The 23,105-nt window shown below is 40.1% G+C and overlaps 1 protein-coding gene across 6 annotated transcripts in view; it reads right to left on the reverse strand.

Moving 5' to 3' along the window:
* Positions 1-23,105, reverse strand: part of GIGYF2 (GRB10 interacting GYF protein 2) — a 146,118-nt gene that overhangs the window by 22,859 nt on the left and 100,154 nt on the right. For all 6 annotated transcript variants that reach the window (XM_053903609.1, XM_053903601.1, XM_053903605.1 and 3 more), the window contains 8 exons: positions 17,688-17,854; positions 14,208-14,299; positions 12,781-12,888; positions 11,626-11,726; positions 8,965-9,065; positions 6,411-6,572; positions 4,933-5,091; positions 1,594-1,830 (listed from right to left, as the gene is read on the reverse strand). In XM_053903609.1, coding sequence (XP_053759584.1) covers positions 1,594-1,830; positions 4,933-5,091; positions 6,411-6,572; positions 8,965-9,065; positions 11,626-11,726; positions 12,781-12,888; positions 14,208-14,299; positions 17,688-17,854 — 1,127 coding nt within the window. The remainder of the gene's footprint in view (positions 1-1,593; positions 1,831-4,932; positions 5,092-6,410; positions 6,573-8,964; positions 9,066-11,625; positions 11,727-12,780; positions 12,889-14,207; positions 14,300-17,687; positions 17,855-23,105) is intronic.

Here is a 23,105-nt window from a genome sequence, read left to right on the forward strand (position 1 = left end):
CCCCCTCAGCCCCACCTTCTTATCAGTCACCATATTCTATGACGTGGCCTCCAGGCCCTGAAGACACAGACATATGGGTTCTAATACAGGGCTCTGCTCTCGCTCCTGAACATTTTTACTCTGGTAAAACACAGGTATCCACACCTAAGCTTTTAAGCGTGGCTGTGAAGATGAAATGATGTCACGTACGGAAAGCTGGCGTCCAGTGCTTGGCACAAAGCAAGCACTCGATAATCGGTGCTATCTTCAATTCCTCCTTTCCAATCCCATTATCGCCGCCTTCTCCTTCCGCACTGCTCCATCAGCCCCTTGCAATCACTCTGCTGACCTCGTTTTGCTCCTTCCAAATTCATCTTCCACTTAGATTTGCTCCTGCACATCTGACGGTGCTATTTCCTAGCTGAAAACACTCGAGTGGCCCACTCTGTTTTACACGCCTTTAAGTCCCGGTTCTCTAATAGAGCATATACGAGCCACGGTGACCGGGACCCTGCCCACGCTTCTCTCACACCTCACTCTCCAACAACAGTAACCACTTTCTAAATTCCCCCCGAAGTACCACAGTGTTTCTGAACTTCATTCCTCTGCTCACCCCAGGTCTTCTCGCTCAAAAACCCCCTCCATTCTCCAAACTGCCTGTTGGGCTTTTTCTTTTTTTTTTTTTAAATTTTCCCTCCCTAATACCTCAGTTTAAAAGTTATCATTTTCTAGCAAGTCTTTCCCAACTTCCCATGTGGACAGTGGCTCTCACATTTTAGTAAGCATCAGAACTCCTGGAGGCTTTGTCTGAACATAGATTGCTGCATCCCACCCCAAGAGGTTCTGGAGTGGGTCTCCTGAGTATCTGCATTCCTAACAAATTCCCAGGGGCTCATACTCTGAGAACCGCTGCCTGATGCCATCTCTCTCATTACGCTCACCACTCTGCATTCGAGTGTCCCATTCCTATGTCTTTCTCCTGTGAACCCCTGAAGACAGAACACACTAAACCACACTGCTAACCACAGACCCCGTGTAAAGTTATGTGGGCCCTGCCACAAAGCTGTCCCTCTCTCCCGATTACTCTCACTCCATCACTCGTGCCACAACTTTATGGTCACCAAAGGCTTCCTCTCTAGGAGCCTCCCCAGATCTCCCTCTGTGCCTCATTTCCAGAAGGTCACCAAGTCTTGCTGGCTGCTATTAAGCTGGCTGCTATTAAGAGGGGGAGGGGGAGGGGGAGGGGGGAGGGGGGAGGGGGGGAGGGGGGGAGAGGAGATGGGAAGAGAATCCTAAGCAGTATCCATGCTCAGCACAGAGCCTGACATAGGGCTTGATCCTACGACCCTGAAATCATGACCTGAGCCGAAATCAAGAGTTAGACGCTCAACCAACTGAGCCACCAAGGCGCCCCTAGAGCATGTGACTTTTGATCTTGGGGTGGCGAGTTCAGGCCCCACACTGGGCATGAAGCTTCCTTAGGGGAAAAACAAAGGAAGCCACAGTGGTAACATTCAGAGTAAACAAAGCACACTGCGCCGCTGCTCCTGCCGCTGCTGGCATCCACCTCCGAACACCGGCGAGCAGCGTGTGTGGTGGGCGTCCGGGCTTCACCTTCATTTGCGCCAGCTGCTGCTGCTGCTGTTGCTGCTGCAGCCTCCGGAGGGCCTCTTGCTGCTGCTGCCTCTGGCGCATTAACTCCTTCTGCCGCTGCAGCTCCAGCTCCTTCCTCTTCCGCTCCTCCTCTTCGTGCCGGAGTCGGGCCGCCTCCTCTTCCATTCTCAGCCGGTTCTCCTCTAATCGACGCTGGGCTTCTTCTTCTTCCCGGGCCCATTTTGCAGCCTCCTCCTCCTTCCCAGAAAGAAAAATAAGAGAGAATAAAATTTGTTTAAAAAAAAAAAAAAAAAAAAAAAAAAAAAAAGTCCGAATCACTTTTGAAGGCTTTTGTCAAAAAGCTATAGATACACCAGAAAAATCAGGAACTTTGTTTATGATGATGTAAGACAGAAGATTTCTTTTTTTTTTTTTTTAATTTTTTTTTTTTTCAACGTTTTTTATTTTATTTTTGGGACAGAGAGAGACAGAGCATGAACGGGGGAGGGGCAGAGAGAGAGGGAGACACAGAATCAGAAACAGGCTCCAGGCTCCGAGCCATCAGCCCAGAGCCTGACGCGGGGCTCGAACTCACAGACCGCGAGATCGTGACCTGGCTGAAGTCGGACGCTTAACCGACTGCGCCACCCAGGCGCCCCAAATTTCTTTTAAAATCTATTTACAATAGCCACAAAAGCCTAGAATGCTCACAGGATAAAATTATAATTTATTTGCTAATTTCGTCATAAAAGAAATGTCACTTTGACCATTTGTAGTAAGTACTGATCTAAGAGATCACCGGCCAACTGTAGCAAAGCTTCTGGCAACTGTTCCTCCGTTAAGGCAGAGTTAGCTTTTCAGGATGCTGAGTTTGAAAACCTACCAGAACCTTGCAAGGACAGATTACCAGGAAAGCCTCACCCAGTTGTGGAACCAGAGCAACCTTACAAGATCATTTAAATTCCATCCCTGATTCACACCTCTGGAGGTCCCACAGGTCCTTTGGAACATCTCTCCTTGACCTATTGTCCCTCCCTCTACTACTCTGTCCTGTCCTTGGCTCATTTTCCTTCTGCTTCCCTTCTTCAAAGTCATTCCACTATGCCCTCTGGAACGCTCCTCACCTTCCTCCACAGAGTCTGCTTACTGTGCCTACAATGCTGTGTTTTTCCTGATAGCACATTCCCCTTCATTTTCCAAAACTGAAGGCAGATGTCAACTACTCTATGAATGACTTCCCTAGTCTTTAGGAGACAGACTTCCCCTCTGCCTTTTTTCTTTCCTTTTTTTTTTTTTTTAAATACCCTTCACGTCCAGCATGGAGCCCAAGGCAAGACTTGAACTGACGACTCTGAGATCAAGACCTGAGCTGAGATCAAGACTTAGACACTTAACCAACTGAACCACCCAGACACCTCCCTGCCCCCCCACCTTTTCATGATCTCCAATTATACCCTGTCCTCCTGTTTGCTCCTATACCACCTGTGTCAACAATTATTTCTACCTATCCAACAACCATTCCTTTTAGGCGTCTTCCTTATAGACAGAGCCTCTATGTCACCTCAGAGGTCCAAAATGCCAGATTTTGCTTCCAATGTAACTAGAATCATGTGATATGATTTAGGCCAAAGGGATGCCTGCTGGAAGGCTTCTAGAGAAGATATTCTTCTGAAACAAAAGAAGCACAAGAGAAGGGCCATTCCCTTACAGGCTTTCCAAGGATATGGTATACAAAACGCCTAATCGGGACATGAAAAATCTAAAGTTAAAAGTCAACCCACCTAAAAAACAGAGCAGAAGTCCGCAAAGGACGTGGATCCTATGTGACACCTCTGAGTTACTCAAGTCGTAACTGCCTTACTTGACATGTGATCTGTTGTTTAAACTATTTTAATGGGTGATGGGCATTGAGGAGGGCACCTGTTGGGATGAGCACTGGGTGTTGTATGGAAACCAATTTGACAACAAATTATATTTAATAATAAAAAAAACAACTATTTTTAGGTGAATACTTTGGTGTTGCAGCTGATGTATCCTAACTGTGGCATTTATTTCTTGTACAATCATCACCAACATAGCCTGTGAACTTCTGAGGACAGAAACAATTTCTTTAAAAGTTTCACACTCTACCAGAGAAACATGCCCAGTAAGCGGCATACAGTACCTCAACCAAACATGTTAACTGTTAAATGAATAAACCAAATGACAAATCAATACACAATCTACCCTTGAGGCTCTCTACCTCTAACTGTATTTAGGTTGTTCAGAGTTTCAATCCAGAATTTAGCCAAAAGCAGGTTATCTCCAGCTTGCGTCAATCTACACCTAGAAGTGTGGATTGCCCATAGTAATTTCCTTCCAGAGAGTACAGTACGTGGGGACAAGAGTAACTTTACAGCAGAGAAAACAAACAAGCATGGCCGCAGCCAGGTGACCAAGGTCTACACCAGTAGTCATTAGTCATGTTGATAATATGCACCCTTGATAGAGGATGATGAAAATGGCACTTTGCCTTTGTGTGATCTACTTTACAAATACCCATAACCTCAGTTTAATTGTGAGAAAAACGTCAGATAAATTCCAATAGAGGGTTAACCTAATACCATTAATTATTCCTTAAAACTGTCAAAGTCATCAAAAACAAGGAAAGCCTGAAAAACTGTCACAGTGAAGAAGCAGCTAAGGAGACAACTAAATGTACTATTTTGGATTTGGGATCTGGGAACAGAAAAAGAACATTGGGGGGAAACTGAGGAAATGTGAAAAAACCGTAGACTTTAGTTTAAAATAACGGATCAACATTGGTTTACTGTTGACAAATGTACCGTACTAACGTAAGATAATACTGGAAGAAACCATATTATCAACCGAACGTTTTTGAAAATCTAATACTGTTCTAAAAATAAAGTCTCCTAAATTAAAAAAAAAAAAAAAACAAAGTTCTTAAACATTAAAAGGAAATGCTTTAGGGGTTCTGGCTGGCTGCAGAGGCAGAATGGCCTGGCTGGCCTGGGACTGGATAGTGGTGACTGCTCATAGCCTGTGAAAATACCACGCAGCACTGAACAGTGCACTTTAAAAAACTGCAGGGCACCCTCAAGCAGAAGCAGTGAACTTGCAGATCTCACAGCTGGTATTTTAAAGGCCTTTAGATTTCTGTCCAGTATTCTGAGGGTTTCTTGGTTCTTTGAGATTTCATTCAGCTTTTATAATTACATGTGGAACAGTCATCATAAAAGTAGTAAGAGTCAGTTAGGTCTCACGGTAATTTTAAGTCAACAGGCCATCCTCACATCCAAACACTTTCTAATCACAAACCCTGCTTCAAAGAAGCAATGAGAAGAGCAAGCCAGGTGTCACCTGCTTGCGTAACAACTCCTCCTGCTTCCGCCTTTCCTCCTCTTCTCTCCTCCTCTCTTCCAGTCTCCTAAGAGCTTCTTCTTGCTGTTGTCTTTCTTCCTCTTCTCGCTGTCGCCTTAATGCAATTTCTTGCTCCCTTTGACGTCGCAGAGCTTCTTCCTAAATTAAAAAAAAAAAAAAAAAAAGGTGTGTGGGGGGAGGGAGGACAAGGGAGGGAGGGAGAGAGAGGAAGAGAGAGAAAAACTCTGGATCTCAATATATCCCATTATAATTTGAAAAGAAATCGACTATGTGCTAAGGTTCTTTAACAGTAAATATAAAAAGGATATAATCAGGATCTAGAGTAAAAAGTAAGTATGTGAGTTAGGAGACAGACATATCAACCATTAAAATAATTTGCATTTGAAGTATTAGTAGTTACACAGCACATAATGAGAGTCTACCCTGGATTCTACATTAGCTATATCATTTACTGATTAACCCCAGAAAGGGCCACATGAGGCCTCACACTTTGGTTTCTCTGCTGGTACCATTAGTCCTCCTTTATCTATCAATCAATCAATCAATCAATCATTCAATCGGGAACCTAGAACACAGATCAAATCACCATAGCAATCCAAAATGCCTGGTGTCGTAGGAATAAGCTCTCTAGTCAGAAGTACTGAGGAAAGCCATGTATTCTAGAACGTATTCTGAAGAACAAAGTCGCAAGTACACAGAAAAGGGTCTCATCGTCAAAATAATTTAGGAAATACTGAGCAACACAGGATTCAACTGATTTCTTTACTGCAATACTTCTTAGAGCCCTCACAAGCTAGTGTAGAATGTAACTCTAAGAAGTATTAGTAGTTCAGATCTAATTTCAGCACGGACCTTTTTGTTTTTCACAGAGTACTTCTTGGGGCCAACAATGGGATGAAACGTGAGATAACACTGCACTTAGGAGCTATTTCAGAGTGGATTCTTTCGACTGGGATAAGTAAAAAATCCCAACAGAGAAACAGGTCAAGCAAATGAAAAGAGAATTCACAAAAAAAGATACATAAGTGGTTAAAATACATGAAAACCATTCGACACTGGTCATAAATACTTAAGTCGAGCTTCCCATTGAGTGTGGAGCCTGCTTAAGATTTTCTCTCTCTCCCTCTCTCTGCCCCTCTCCCCTGCTCTCTAAGTAAATAAAAAGAAACAAACAAATAAATAAATAAATAAGCAAAGACTTAGTTACTTCTGAAATCTAACTGAAAAATATTTAAAAAAAAAAAAAAAAAAAAAAAAGCAACTCCAGATCCGCCCGGACTGAAACTAGCAGCAGGGGCTGCTAGTGGGTAACAGACATTTATTCTAAAGGAAGTGACTCTCCTAAATTTCTAATCTCGATCCGGCTGTTAACTCCTTCCCAACTTCAAGAGACCGTCTCCGAGAACCATGAATCTGGTCTAGGGCTAATGCTGGGGTCGGCGCTCTCCAAGGTATACCTGTTTCCTTCGGGCGAGCTCTTCCTCTTCCCGCCTCTTCCTTTCTTCCTCCTGCTGCCTCCGAAGGATTTCCTCCTGTTGTCTCCGGAGTTCTTCTTGCCTCTTTCGCTCCTCCTCTTCCCGTTTTGCCCTCATTTCTGCCTCTCTTCTCTCCTGTTCTAGCTGTGATGACATGAAAATACTCTTAGAAACTTAAAGCCAAGCACAGAAACACTCCAACATGACTGACCACTGCCATTAAGAGAAACTGGAAGGTGCAGACACTACACCACTCACAGGTGCCTGTACTGCAGCTGAGTGATGAAACCAGCTCTGTAAGAACTAAGCTCTGGGGGCACCTGGGTGGCCCAGCTGATTAAGCGTCTGACTCTTGATCTTGGCTAAGGTCATGATCTCATGGCTTCATGAGTTTGAGCCCCACAGCGGGCTCTGTGCTGACAGCACAGAGCCTGCTTAGGATAGTCTCATTCTCATATTCTCTCTCTCTCTCTCTCTCTCCTCCCCCTCTCCCACTCGCTCTCTCTCTCTCTCTCTCTCTCTCAAAAAATAAACTTCAAAAAAGAAAAACGAGAACTAAGCTCTGATATGTCCCAATAAGCAGAACAGTGTTCTGCTCTTCCAAATTGAATGCACTCTCCCTGACATTTACCTGCCTCCTCGCTCCACACCACCATACCTGATCTTCTAGGGATGGGTGAAAGTGGCCAATACAAGAGTCACGTCAGAATTCTTTTGGGGCAGCACCTCTTTGCTCATCTCTAACAAAGGATTTTCTGACTGAAGATCTACTGATTTTCTTCACATGTACTGAAGATTTTCTGACTGAAGTGTCTACACTGTTAGGCTTCAACAGCAATGTTATAAAGCTGGTAGCATGAATCACAGAGTTCTTTAAAATTTGAAGAACTACCACTTAACAAATTCTATCATTTACGGTTCTGAGATACCAGCTCAACCCAGGCCCTAGTCTCCAAGCCCAGCCCACGGCCACACGTACATTTCAGGCCTTCACTTCCTTTTTTTTTTTTTTTTTTAAGAGGCAGTAGGCAAGCACATGCATGAGCAGGGGACAGGGACAGAGGGAGGGAGGGAGGGAAAGAGAGAATGAATGAATGAATGAATGAATGAATGAATCTATTTCAAGCAGGATCCTCACTGTCAGCACACAGCCCAATGCAGGGCTTGATCTCATGACCTGAGCCAAAACCAAGAGTCAGATGCTCAACTGACTGAGCCACTCAGGCGCCCCTGAGCCTTCACTCTCTCAACCACATTTCTAAGAGTCCCTTACTTGTCTTCCCAGCATACAGTTTTGCCCACATTCCCCAGCACAACATCTTAAGCTCCACCAAAAAAAAAAACAAAAAAAAAAAAAACACTCCCGGGCTTACATTTAACATCATCCTTCACCTTGAAAATAAATCCTTACTCTCTAACATGACATGTCTAAGGGCGCTCATGACTGGCCTGCCTCATCTTAGCCTTCTCATCATGTATCCCTCAGACACACCATGGCTCCAAGCCAGACCAAATTATTTAGCTGCTTCCTGAACCAGTATGTTCTCAGGCATTTCTGAGCCATTACAGGAATTATTTCTTTCAAGTGGGTTAGATTCTACTATTCTTCAACTGGAAATTAGTGTATGTATTTCTGTCCATCAGCAGTGTCGCCCAATTCATGATGCCCACCTAAGTGGGTGAGAGTATTATTTTGTAACTGTGTTACTTGCCTGATTGCCATTGCCCTCGCTCCTTCAACACACATACCCCAGACACAAAAGACTGCAAATTCCTATCCTTTATCCCACGTGTTCCCAGCACAAAGCACTACAGTACTAGAAAACTCTCAAGAATTATTTGAATTATGGTCTCTCACTTGTTTATGGAGACAGACTCTGACCATGAACCCTTTCTACATTCTGGGCACTCTAAGGAGACTGTCAGTACTGCAGAGGATAAGAACACATTAAGTATAAAATAGGAACGAGATTTTCCCTGAGGAATGAGAACCCAAAAGTCATTACAATGACATAAGTGTTGATAAGACATCCTCAGCTGGCAAGATTCCTTGCTCCTCCAGAAAATGTGAATGGAACATAGAATCTAATGTTAATGTTGGAACTTTTCAGCCACATGTCTGGAGACACTAAGAAATATAAACTAACATCATTATAAAGATTCGGTGTGGGAATTCAAGCCATAAATCAAGGGTCTAATAAGAATGCAGTGTATATTTTCTTAGGTTTTAGTATTTGTAACAGGTGTTTACACCATGAATAATGTAATTAAAGTATCCATATAATCATAATCATAAATGGGTTAATCAACCAATTTTAATTGATTTAATTTAAACTTGCTAATTTTAATTGTTTGAGGTCTTTTCTGGGAGAAAAGGGAATAATAAGGTTAGAATACGAACGTGCTTATAACAGGTAAGTACAGTAAACTAACAGGGCAAAGTCTAAGTGGCCAGAGAGACAGAGATGTCAGTAAACAAATCCCTGTGTCTGACAGCTGGAAAGCATGCTTCATTACAGAAGAATGAGGTTCAGACCTTTGCAGCTTTGGCCTTCTCCATCTGCTGAAGCTGTTCAAGGGCAGGTCCTGGAGTCGTGGTGTCAAGGGGAAGATCCCATACACTACCACCTTCCCAAACTGTAAGACAACAAGGGTTAAAATGAGGAATATCAGAGCTTATGTACATGGTCACATCTCCACAAGCATAATGAAAAAAGCTATTTCCCTGTCCCTGAATAAGCTCCATCATACAAATCTGGGCTGCTTTTAGGTAGACTGAACTGCATATGGGCTCTGGTTTAAATCAGTATCCTTCAACACATCTGGAAGAAAAGAAATTACCAGGCATGTACTGGGAAACTAATTTCATCCTCAAAAACCCTACTTCTGTTCACACACCCCATTCTTACTGATGAACATGCTAAGGGTTGGGGGTAGTTCTGTAACATTCCCAAGGACACATACCATGCACATGGCCATGCCAGGATTTAAATCCCAGTGCATTAGACCCTAAAGCCCACAGTATTCCCAGTAGCCATACAACCTCTTATCGCAAACCAAGAGGAGTGGGGTCAAGAGAGGTATGTAACTGTGAAACTGGAGAGAACTGAGTAGTTGCATGATACTGTGAATATGTTCTATGCCACTGAATTGTTCATCTAAAAATGATTAATTTGGGGGCGCCTGGGTGGCTCAGTCTGTTAGGCGTCCAATGTGGGCTCAGGTCATGATCTCGTGGCTCATGAGTTTGAGCCCCACATCAGGCTCTGTCTGATAGCTCAAAGCCTGGAACCTGCTTCAAATTCTGTGTCTCCCTTTCTCTCTGCCCCTCTCCTGCTCATTCTGTCTTTCAAAAATAAATAAGCATTAAAAAATTTTTCTTGGGGCACCAAGGTGGCTCAGTCAGTTGAGCATCCGACTTTGGCTCAGGTCATGATCACTCAGTTTGTGGCTTCAAGCCCTGTGTCGTGTGCTCTGTACTGACAGCTTAGAGCCTAGAGCCTGCTTCGGATTCTGTGTCTCCCCCTCTCTCTCTGCCCCTCCCCAGCTCATGCTGTCTGCCTATCTGTCTGTCTGTCTCTCTCTCTCAAAAATAAATAAACATCAAAAAAATTTTTTAATTTTCTTAAATCGTTAATTTTATGTTATATGAATTTCATGCCAAAGAGAAAGAGGTACAGCTGGAGGAGGGGAGGCCTCTGGAAAAGCTGGGCAAGTCTCACAAATCACAATGGGTCCTGCTGACCTGAAAGGCAGCACAGGGTCAAATGCAGAAGTAAACAAATAGATAAAGTCTTCTGAGTCTGCCTTCCTACTGCCAGCAAAAGGTCCACGGACACCACTTTTCAGCAATCTCTATTCCCTACACTCCTATTTCTATACTATAAATTATTGTTTGTATAAAACCAATGGACAATTTTAAAGGGCCTTGACTGTATCATACCCAAAAAGAAACTGTTCAATAAGGTACTTAAAAATACTTCTCCCAACATTGGAGAATATTTTAACATCACAACTATAAATGACTACCAAAAAAAATCAAGTACACAGAGCAGGAAAAGTTGATGATAATCAGTCCTTCTCCTGCTATAATCCCCAAGATCAATGTTAGTAAAAGAACTATAGCCTGAATAGCTCAATGGCTCTAAGAAAAATCCGCCAATCTTGTGAGTTTGAGCCCTGCATCAGGCTCTGTGCTGACAGCTCAGAGCCTAGAGCCTGCTCCAGATTCTATATGTGTGTGTGTCTCTCTCTGCCCTTCCCCACTTGTGCTCTCTTTCTCTAAAAAATAAACATTAAAAAAAGAAAGAAAGAAAAGAAAAATCTACCAATGCCCATGGTTCCTGAGAATTGTCAACATTAACTATAATCTCTTGTAAAGATTTGTCTACGGTTCAAACTACCTACTTCTGCAGGTATCAGACATTAAAAACCAAAAGTGTTCCAGCAATATCAAGGCTTTAAACAACAAAAAAAATCTCAGCCCCAAATTTCCTAATTTGATGTAAAAAGATCAGAGAATGAAATAGGGTGTTCACTTTAAAGCAAGCTTTCCTCGGGGTGCCTGGGTGGCTTCGTCGGTTAAGCGTCCGACTTAGGCTCAGATCATGATCTCATGGCTCGTGATTTTGAGCCCTGCATTGGGCTCTGTGCTAACAGCTCAGAGCCTGAACCTGCTTCATATTCTGTGTCTCCCTCTCTCTGTCCCTCCCCTGCTCGCGTGCGCACTCTCTCTCTCTCAAAATTAAACAAACATCAAAAATTTTTTCAATAAAATAAAGCAGGCTTTTCTCATCCCAAAACTTCTGGGTACCTGGAGTGTTAAGCTATGTATTAACCCTTCACTCAAAAGAAGAGATGTTTTTACTAAAGCTTTTTTTTTTCACTCTGGCAGAATAAATCAATCAAAATTTAAAACACTTTCCCACACCAATTAGAGCAACACAAAAAAGAGAGGCTAGCTCAAATTCATGAAATTTATCTACTAAAGACTTTTAGCAAATCTTTAACAGTATAGTTTCAACAGTATTTTCAGTCCTTTTCTGGGGTCTAATGAGACTCTTTGTTGAATATTCAATATAAAATGGTTCAAAAATAAATAAAATGGTTCAAAAACGGACACATTTTTTAAAAACTGAATTACAAAGTAAGAGTCTAAATCCTTGGAGCTATACTAAAGGCGAATCTAAATTTTTACCTGTAGGCTGTGAGGTTGTTGGCTGAAGCTCCCAGATAGAACCAGTATCTGGCACTGACACAGACCTAGTTACTGAAGGAATGATGTTCTGATCAGATATTCTGCAAAAAGGAAATAAAAAAATTCACGTGTTCTTGTCATTTGCAAAAAAAAAAAATAAATAAAGAGAAATTTCTACATGATTTGTAGGTTTTCCAGGCAATATGGCCAGAAAACTCCTTCACTGTTTTAACTAAAATACAACACTACCAAAAAAGCATTTAGGAGAGGAACAAAGAGGCACATTCATCCCACTTCTGGAGTCAAGGTATTAATAACAAATGTTGATTTCTAAATAATGAATATACCGACTGTCTTGAAAAAAAAAAAAAACAAAAAAAAAAAAACAAAAAACACCCCAGAATAAAAAGCCAGTAGAAGTCATAGAGACAGCATGTTATAATGAAAAACCCACAGACCTTAAGTCAAAAGGCTTCATTTTTTTCTATCTCTGAAGTTTTCTGTGTATTATGTCAACCAAGTCCTTCAGCCTCCCAGGGTCTAAACTGGTACCTTACCACCTACCTAACCTGCTTTCCCCACAAGATGGGTTATGACTCAAAAGAGAAATGTGAAAGGCTTTGGTTAAATTGGACAGTAAGGTTTTTAGGACAGTCAGCGATACACTTGAAGGAAATACACTGAATGATAATCTGAAATCTATAATAGAAATTTAAGGCTTCAAGCATAATTTCCTTTTCCTCAGACTTATCTTAAAGGCTTTTGGGTTCTGGAAAATTTTAACTCTGTGTGGCAATGTTCGTATCTCTTTTGACATACCATGGGTGAAATGAGATTATAAACTTCTAGACTATAATTTTTTTATTGCTGGTTCTATAAGAATACACTACTTCTCAAATGTTTTCTTTATTCCTTGGTTACTATTCCAAATTTATCCTCTATGAGTAAAGAGACTAAAAATGCTTCATTGACAGATTATTATTTTTAAAAACTATATCCTGTTTTTATACACAATACACAAAAATGTGTTGTGTGTGGGTATTTTGATATCAGAGTTCACACGATACCAAAATTTCCTTTTTTCTCTTTAACACACACACACACACACACACACACACACACACGTACATGACCCATCATGGAGTGACCACCAACCTCATCTTCAGAGCCTGGAACTGTTGGAGAAGAAGTGCCAACTGTTGCTGCTGCTGCGAAGACAGGGCTGCTTTCTGTTGTTGAGCCAAAACCTGCGCATATTGTTGTCTTCAAAAAGTAAAATAAAGCATAACCTGTCTATCCACATTTAGTGCACTTTACTGAGACACTAAAGACACTAAAAGACACTAAAGACACTAAAAGGCCAGTCCACCACCCCCCAAAAATACCATGAGAAAGAGCTATCAAATATATTTTAACAACGCTTCATGATAACGACAGTTACACAGAAAATTGTCTACTTCATCCTAGAAAGAACTGAACTTATAGACAACATATATATCCTCAGCATGTTGTCTATAAGAGGATAGAAAAAAAAAATCACAAAAATGTCAAAAACTGGCAAACTCTCTGAAAATAATAGCCTTTCATCAGAAACCAAGTGAAAAATAAACAGATTCAGGGAAACCGGGTGGCTTAGTTGGTTAAGCATCTGTCTTCAGCTCAGGTCATAATCTTGTGGTTTGTGGGTTTGAGCCCCATGTTGGGCTCTGTGCTGACAGCTCAAGGCCTGGAGCCTGCTTCAGATTCTGTGCCTCTCTCTCTCTGCCCCTCCCCAGCTCATGCTCTCTCATTCTCTCAAAACTGATTAAATGTTAAAAAAAACTTTTTTAATAAAACAGAGTCAAACTAATAGCTATTTCCAAATGAAGCACCCTTTCCAAAACTAAAATCACTTGTATAAAAATTCTCAAAATTTGTTTCAGCTTGGAAAATCTGGGTTTTTTTTTCCCCCACTAGATCAGAGGTAGACAATCTTTATCTGTAAAGAGCCAGACGGTAAATATTTTAAGTTTGTAGGCCATATGCAACTACTCAACTCTTCTGCTGTAGTGCAAAAGCAGCCACAGACAATATACAAATGGGTGTGGCTATGTTCCATTAAAACTCTGCTCATAAAAACAGGTACCAAGCTGGTTTGCCAATCTTTGCACTAGATGACGGCAAATCTTACTTCCTCTACCAAAGGGACACACAATCTAAGTGATTCTGCTATCATTCCACACCACTACTAACAGTAGAAATCTTTACTTCTTCCTGCCCTCTCATCTATGTTTTTTCTCTGTGACGTTCACAGTTGAGCCAGCCATTTAGGAGGCGTTTGAGTCTTAAAATGCTTGTTGTTTCTTGCTTTAGAAGGCAAAGAGCTTGCAAGATTATAGTTATATGTCATTTTCTGCAAATTTATGGTAGGTAATAAGAAGATAAGACCAAACTCCAAATACATAGTGGTAACATGTCACTAGATGGGTACCTGAAGTATCCTATCAACTCTTAGTTCTCTGCTGTGAAAGGTGCAACTCAGGAAATTCTACCTAAAGGCACTCTGAATTCTGCACTGCCACCTACAGCATTACTGCTCTTACTGTATCAAGAACTGCTGGTACTGAAGGTGCTGCATCTGGTACAAGGCCGTGAGCTCCTGCTGCCTGGTCAGTCGTTCCTGGTCCAACTCTCCCTGGGAGCAAAGGGGTGGGAGAAGAAATACCACTGAATAAATTGCAGAGAGTCTAAAAGCCATTTACTACATATATCTGAGAGCAAACTGAATCTGAGATCTTCACATGACACTCCACCTTTCTGCCCCAAACGCTTAACTATTGCAAAAACTCCGCGTCTTTAAAAGCTGAACAGTGCCACCTAGCAGAAGAAGGTGGTATCTGCATTTTAAGAGATTCCCTGTAAGGAATTTCCCATAAGGAAAGGGTCCTTACGTCAGAAGCTGTCCTCCCCTCCTACTTTTGAACCTAAATGTTGTACTGTACGTACCCCACCGTCATTACTGTAACTAAAAAAGGTATAATTTCCCAAAGTTAAAAGTGATTCTTAAATTTGGGAATCCTGTAGAAATTAGAGAAATGGAACAAAACAGAAAGGAGTAAAATTATCTAAAGCTAAAAGGAAAAAAAAGTTAAAAGGAAATGTTACAGTAGAATATTATAATGGCTCATAATGAACAGAAAAAGCAATACAGAAGTCGGTCTTCTTAAAAACACGGAGAAATTTTAAATTTAAACAAAATACGAAAAATCTTTGAAAACTAATTCTCCACCCCAAAATTAGGTGTTTCTATTGCTATTAATACATCATGAGTTAGAAAAAATAAGCTGTTTTTTAGTTTATATTTCAAATAACATGGCTGGAATTTAAATTTTGCAAAGTTAAAACTCGGAAAAATAAAATGTTATGTAAAATGTTATGTTAAATAAAAGAAATAATAAAAGCATAAGGGTAACACAGACTACGGTAAATCATTAGTGAACAGTTTACATCTTTATTGTGCACAGACCATGGTTTGGAATGAAACATTTGATACACAGTTTCTTGGGGGTAGCGATCGTCTGAAATTCAGGGACATTTTTCTTTTCCACTATACACTGAAGATTGGAAGCTACACTAGGTTAATGTCAAATTTCTACATAAGGGGGCACCTGGCTGGCTCAGTCAGTACAGCATGTTAACTCTTGATCTTGGGGTCAAGAGTTCAAGCCCCACACTGGGTGTAGAGCTTACTTTTATTAAGGGGTGCCTGACTGGCTCAGTTGGTAGAGCATGCGACTCTTGGGGTTGCACGTTTGAGCCCCATGTTGAGTGTAGAGATTACTTAAAAATAAAATCTTTTAAAAAATAAAAATAAAATGTCTACATAAAAACCTACACTTCAAGGTATATTCATCATCCAGGTGAACTCTTATCAGGGCTATTCAGGGATTAGCAATCATAGCTGACAGAGACACAGCTTGCCATGGTTCTTCCTGTTAAGCAGTCTAATGGAGGCTCAGCCCCTGTAACTGGAAGTCAGGCAATGGGCAAGGGATGAACTTTCAAAAGTTCTGAGACATGCATGATAACTCATCCCAATTTCAGAGAATGGAAATAAAGTTCCAACTTGGTATATAAATTAAATGTTTATACAATAATACATAATACAATTTTCCCTTGTATTTACAACAGAAATGTCAGAAATAATTCCCCTCATCTAGGAATCTTCACTGTTCTCCAAATTACACGAGGTCTCAACCCATCATGGACTGACATCAATTACTGGGTCAAGATCAACATTTACATGTGAAAGAAGAGGAGGGGAGGGGAGGGAAGGGGAAGAGGGGAGAGAAGGGGGGGAGGGGAGGTGAGGAACCGGAAAAGGAAAAGGAGGGAGGGAAAGGAAAGAAGAGAAAGGAAAGGGAACAGAGAGGGAGAGAAGGAGGGAGGAAAGAAAGAAAGAAAGAAAGAAAGAAAGAAAGAAAGAAAGAAAGAAAGAAAGAAAGAAAGAAAGAAGTGCATGGCATAAAATATTATAATGGGTGCCTGGGTGGCTCAGTCAGTTAAGGGTCCAACTCTTGATCTCAGCTCAGGACGTGATCTCACGGTTTCACGAGTTCGAGCTCCACATCGGGCTCTGTGGTAACAGTGCAGAGCCTGCTTGGGATTCTCTCTCTCCTCTCTCTCTGCCCCTCCCCCATATGCACTGTTTCTCTCTGTCTCTCTCTCTCTCAAAATAAACATTAAAAAATTTTTTAAATATTTTGTGAAGCTTATTGCACAAATATGTGTATGTGTGTACAGTTATGAATATACATACAGTATATATGAATGTACAGAGGAGTGGTGTAAAACTTTTTTTTTTTACTATGGGCTATGGCCAAATAAGTTTGACAGCTGCTATTCTCACCTATGAACTCCTCTGACCATAGAAGTTGTGCCCTATTTACCTTCATCTCATAAGAACCTACCACAAGGCCTAGCACAGGCCCTCAATATGCAGTTGATGAATCAATCAATGGTGAATGTTACTGCAGAAATCCAATGTTCACACTAAACGTTTTTAACTGTGGCCACTTCTGACTATGGCAGCCCCCTGACATCCCAACCTGGAGAAGGAGAAGTAAGGCAGATCCACAGCCCTCCCAAACGAACTCTATAGGAAGAGGCCCAGACGCAGCTACAGAGGAGTAGGATCTGCCCTTCAAAGGCCTTCCAGTGCCAGTACACAAGGAAGGTTACATTACGATCCAGTTTTTACTTAACATACCAGTAACTAACATTAAACAAAGAAAAAGTCTTCAAAATATTCAAAGCACCGGAATTGTCTATTAGCGACATTTATTTGCTTTAAGGTAAACCTAAGACAGAAAATTTATGATTCTGAAAGCAAGAGGCAAACAGAGAGGCGGGAAGGAAAGGGGAGGAGAGGAGAATGTGCATTCTAACTAGAGGCAGAAAGAAACTCCAAAGAAGTCACCTAACTGAAGCATCTTGGATAAAAGTAAGAGCTCTGGGGGGCGCCTAGAGGGATCAGTTAGTTAAGGGTCCGACTCTGGGTGTCAGCTCAGGTCATGATCTCTACACTGCCAGCACAGAGCCTGCTTGGGATTCTCTCTCCCCCCCCTCTGCCCCTCCCCAACTTGCGCACGCACGCACGCACACACGCACACGTGAACTCAGTATCTCTCTCTCAAAATAAATAAACTTTAAAAAAAAAAAAAGGTAAAAGCTCTGAAGTGAGCTTAGAAAAGTAAGGAGCCAGAACATGTAGTAGCTGGTAGGCAAGTCAGGATAAGACGTTTTTTATTCTACACCTGCTGGAAAGCTACTGAAGGATTTTGTTTCTTTAGAATTTGGAGACCGGGGGCGGGGGGAGGGAGGAGGACACAGGTATTTGAGTTTTGAAAAGATCATTACGGATAGGTATGCAGTTTCCAATCAGACTGCCCACTGCCATTTCAATTGCTTTCAAAGAACTACAGTTTCTTCCTCATTAGACACAATATCTAGGTTGTGCTTACAAAGAGAAGCAAGCGTTTCTGCATCTAGCATGTGTTCTGAGTGACCTATACGGTACTTACCATATGAGGAGGGGGAGCTGGACCGGGAGAGAAGGGAACCCTTCCCCACATTTTCATGATATCACCAAGAGGTTGGAAGCTTTCATCACACGCTCTCTTCACCAATAAAGACATGGTAAAATAGCCCGCCTGAAACCATTCCGCCATCTCCTGATTATTGAAGGGACCTAGAACAGCACCATTTAAACAGAAGGGCAATAAAAATCCTTGAAGACTGAAGAGGAAAAAAATATTTCCTAAGTCTGATCCTTATCCAGAGGTACAACTTGTTTCAGGTAACACCTGTTAAATACTTGATACAATATTTTAATTCAATTTATCTCCAAAAGTGGTAAACAGGCTTCTAACTAATAAAATACAACAGAAATGATTTTGAAATAAAACTTATGTCTGTATATCCCAAATTGTCTGTGGGGTTTTAATTAGGAGCATAACTGTCTCCGTCTCCCTCAACTCTACAAATTCATTTGTCAGAAAAGTATAATAAAACTGAAAAATGTGTTGGTTAGACTCTGTATCACTTATGTATAAAGAATATAAACACGTAGGGCTAAATATGCTTTTTTCTAAATTTCACTTTCTGCCAGATTATTAAAGGTTAGGCAAAGTATAAATAATCAAATTAAATCAAATTATGAGGCGGACTGGTGGCTCAGTCTGTTAAGTGTCTGACTTTGGCTCAGGTCATGATCTTGCAGTTTTTGAGTTCAAGCCCTGCGTCAGGCTCTGTGCTGACAGCTCAGAGCTTGGAGCCTACTTCGGATTCTGTGTCTCAATCTCTGTCTGTCTCTCTGCCCCTCCCTGCCACTCAAAAATAACCGAGCATTAAAAAACATTAAGATAAATTATTTACGTAGGTATGACTAAATCTGGCTTAGGGTGGAGGGAGCGTAACATTCTCTACATGTTTTACAATTAAAAATCAAATATTTTACACATAAAATTAACAGATTCACACTGATCAATAACAATTCATTCATTCATTCACAAATATTTACTGAATACCAATTACATGAGTCTAGGTAATGAGAATACAACAGTTAAATAAAACAAAAGCCTATAATGTCCACTTCCGGGAAGATGGAGTAGATCTACTTTTCCCTGTTCTTCCTGCTAAATACAACTAAAAACCCTAACATTATATATACAAAGGAAACAAAAGAACACTCTGAACAGTAGAGAGAAGGCAGACTGGCCTTGGTGCCTGAGGAACCACATGGAGGTGAATTCCCTGACTTTTCATTTTACTTCATATATTCCAGATTTGGAACGAAGAAACAACAAAAAACATGACCCAATATATACATCTGAAAACATGACCCAAGTATATGCTATCTACAAGAAAGTCATTTCAAATATAACAATATAGGCAGGTTGAAAATAAAAGGATAGGAAAAGGTATATCATGCAAGCATTAATCAAATTTTAAAAAAGCTAGAGTGGCTATATTAGTATTTGATAATGTAGACTTCAGAACAAAGAAAATTACCAGAGACAGAGAAGGATATTATATATTAATAAAGGGTCAATCCACCAGGAAGACACAGCAACGGTAAAAGCGTACGCACTGAACAAACCTGCAAAATATGTGAAGCAAAATCTAATAAAACTGAAAAGACAGAGAAATCTCCAGTAACAGCTGAAGGCTTCAACACCACTCTCTCAACAACTGACAGAACTAGACAGAAAACCAACAAGATTATAGAACTCAACAACACCATCAATAAGGTCCAGCTGATATTTACAGAACACTCCAAGACAACAAAGTATACATTCTTTCAAGAACCCACAGAACATACAGCAAAACAAACTATATTCCGAGCCATAAATAAATCTCAATAAAATTTTAAAAGCTGAAATTATATATGATGTGTTTCAACCACAAGAAAATAAAGCTAGAAATCATTAACAGTCAGATAACAGGGAAATCTCCAAACCCTTGGAAACCACATAACACACTTCCAAATAATCCATGAGTAAAAGTGGAGGTCTCTTAGGGCAGCTGGTTGGCTCAGTTGGAGGAGCATACAACTCCTGATCTCGGGGTTGTAGAGATTACTTAAAAATAAATAAATATAGGGGCGCCTGGGTGGCTCAGTCGGTTAAGCGTCCGACTTCAACTCAGGTCACAATCTCGCGGTCTGTGAGTTCGAGCCCCGCGTCGGGCCCTGTGCTGACAGCTCAGAGCCTGGAGCCTGCTTCCGATTCTGTGTCTCCCTCTCTCTCTGACCCTCCCCCGTTCATGCTCTGTCTCTCTCTGTCTCAAAAATAAATAAACGTTAAAAAAATTAAAAAAATATATATATATATATATTTGAAGTGGAGGTCTCAACAGGAATCACAAAAAAAAAAATACACTGAACTGAACAGAAATAAAAATACTTGTATCAAAATTTGTGGTACACAGTTAAAGAAGGGCTGAAAGAGAAATTTACAGTTTTTATTATAGCTTACATTGGAAAAGAAAGTCTCAAATCAATAATATAAGCATCCACCTCAAGAACCTAGAAAAAGAAAAGCAAAATAAACCCTAAGGAAAGGAAGGAAATAGTAAAGAGTAGAACTCAATGCAATTGAAAACAAAAAAGTGGGGGGAAAAAAATCAATGAAACAAAGTTAATTCTTTGAAAAGATCGGTAAAATTAAATCTCTAGCAAGACTGACAATGAGAAAAAGAGAAATGAACAAATTACGAACATCAGGAATAAATCACGGCCTATCACTACAGTACCTGCAAACATCAAAAAGATAGTAAGAGAATATTCTAAACAATTCTACACACACAGATTTGACATCTTAGATGAAATGGACCAATTCGTCAAAAAACACAAACCACCAAAAATCGACCCTTACTAAATCAGTAATTTAAATAGCTCTGTAACTATTCGGGATACTGAATTTGTAATTTTAAAATTCCCAAAAAACAGGGCATCTGGCTGGCTCAGTCGGTAGAGCAAGAGACTCTCAATCTCGATGTCCTGAGTTCAAGCACCATATGTTGGGCATGGAGCCTATTTTAGAAAAAAAATAAATAAAATTCCCTAAAAACAGGTACCCAGCTGGTTTCACTGGAGAATTCTCCAAAACATTTAAAGATGAATTAACACCAATTCTAAACAATCTTCCAGAAAATAGAAAAGGGAGTAACTCCCAGCTCATTTTATGAAGCTGATATTATTACCCTGATACTAAAAGCAGACAATGAGAACACCAAAAAAAAAAAAAAAAAAAAACAACAACAACAAAAAAACAAACTACAGAACGACATGTCTCATGAACAGAGACACAAAAATCCTTAACTAAACATTACCAAATAGGATGCAGCAATATATAAAAAGAATTACACACCATGACCAAATGGGGTTTACTCCAAGGATGCAAAGCTGGTTCAATATTCAAAATGCACTCAATTTAATCCACCATCTTAAACTTACTAAAGAAGGAAAATCACAGCACCATAGAAACAAATGCACAAAAAGGATTTGACAAAATCCAATACCCAATCATGATAAAAACTCTCAAACAATAAGGTACTTCCTCAACTTCATAAAGAGCATCGATAAGGGTGCTGAGCCAGTGAGAGGAGCCTGCTGCTCTTGATCTCAGGGTCATGCATTTGAGCCCCATGGTGGTGTAGAAATTACTTAAAAATAAATAAATAAAAAACATCTATAAAAACCAAGCAGTTGGGGCACCTGGGTGGCTCAGCTAGGCGACCGACTTCGGCTCAGGTCATGATCTCGTAGTTTGTGAGTTCGAGCCCCGCATCGGGCTCTGTGCTGACAGCTCGAACCTAGAGCCTACTTCAGATTCTGTTCAGATTCTGTTCTCCCCTTCTCTCTACCCCTCCCCTGCTCATGCTCTGTGTCTCTCTGTCTTTCAATAATAATAAATAAATGTTAAAAAAATTAAAAAAAAAAAAACAAAAACCAAGCAGCTAACATCATACTTAATTATTAAAGACTAAGTGTTCCCCTAAGATAGGAACATAGGAAAAATAAGGCAAATATGTCTGCTCTCACCCATCATATTCAACACAGTGTTGGAAAATACAATAAGGCAACAAAAGGAAATAAAAGGCATAGATTGGAAATGAAAAATTAAAACGATCCCTGTTTGCAGATAACAATGTCTACAAAGAAAATCCTATGGAACCTACCCAAACAACAACAACAAAAACTCCTAAAACTAATAAATGAGCTCGGCAGGTCACAGACTAATGACAAAAATCCAAAATCCAATTCTATATAGTAGGAATGAACACAAAGACACTGAAATATAATATAATAAAACTTACAATCACTCAAAAAAAAAATCAAGTAGGTACAAATCTAATAGAACATGTACAGAATCTATGCTGAAAATGACACAAGTTCATAGACTGGAAGAGTCAACATGAAAAAGATGTCAAGTCTTCAAAACAATACAGAGGTTTAACACTGTTCCTATTAAAATCTCAGCAAGATATATAAACATAGATTTCTGAACACATTTATATGGTAAATATAGACAAGACTATTCTGAAATTTATATGGAAAGGCAAAGGGAACTAGAAAAACTAAAAACTACTTTGCTAAAAAATAAACCAGGAGAAAAAAAAAAACTGGAAGAAATCCATCTACTCAATTTCAAAACATATTATATAGCTACAGTAATCAAGACTGTGATATTAGTGGCGAGACAGACACATGGATCCGTGGAATAGAAGAACACAGAAACAGACCAACATAAATATGCCCAACTGAATTTTGAGAAAGGTACAAAAGCAATTCAAAAGAGGAAAAATGGCTTTTCAACAAAAGGTTCCAGAGCAACTGGACATCCATCAGCAAAAAAACTTTGACCTAATTCCCATACGTTATACAAAAATTAACTCAAAATAGATCACAGACTTAAATGAAAAAAACCTAAATTATTCTGGAAAGGAAATTTTGGGATCTGAAGCTAGGCAAAGAGTTCTTCTATCTCTGACTTAATACCAAAAACACAATCCATTAAAGGAAAAAACTAATCAACTGGATTTCATCAAAATCTAAAACTTTTGATCTGTGAAAGACTCTGTTAAGAGGATAAAAAGATTCAGACTGGGAGAAAATATCTGCAAACCACATACCTAACAAAGGGCTATTATCTAGAATATATAAGGAAGCCTCAAAACTCAAAGGTTAAAAAAGCAAATAATGAGAAAACAAGTAAAAAACATGAAGAGATCGTTTACTAAAGAGGATAAACACCAATAAACACATTAAAAGACATCCAACATCTTTAGCTGTTAAGGAAATGCAAGCCAAAAACTAGAATGAGATACCACTATAACAAGCCCAAATGGTTAAGGTAAAAAATAGCAACATCAAATACTGTCAAGGATGTGGAGAAAATGAATCACTCACAGATTGCTGGCAGAAATACAAAAATAGT

This window comes from Panthera pardus, unplaced genomic scaffold (genome assembly GCF_024362965.1).
Source record: "Panthera pardus isolate Hobbes unplaced genomic scaffold, ASM2436296v1 HiC_scaffold_10, whole genome shotgun sequence".
In the NCBI taxonomy this organism is placed as follows: Eukaryota; Metazoa; Chordata; class Mammalia; order Carnivora; family Felidae; genus Panthera; species Panthera pardus.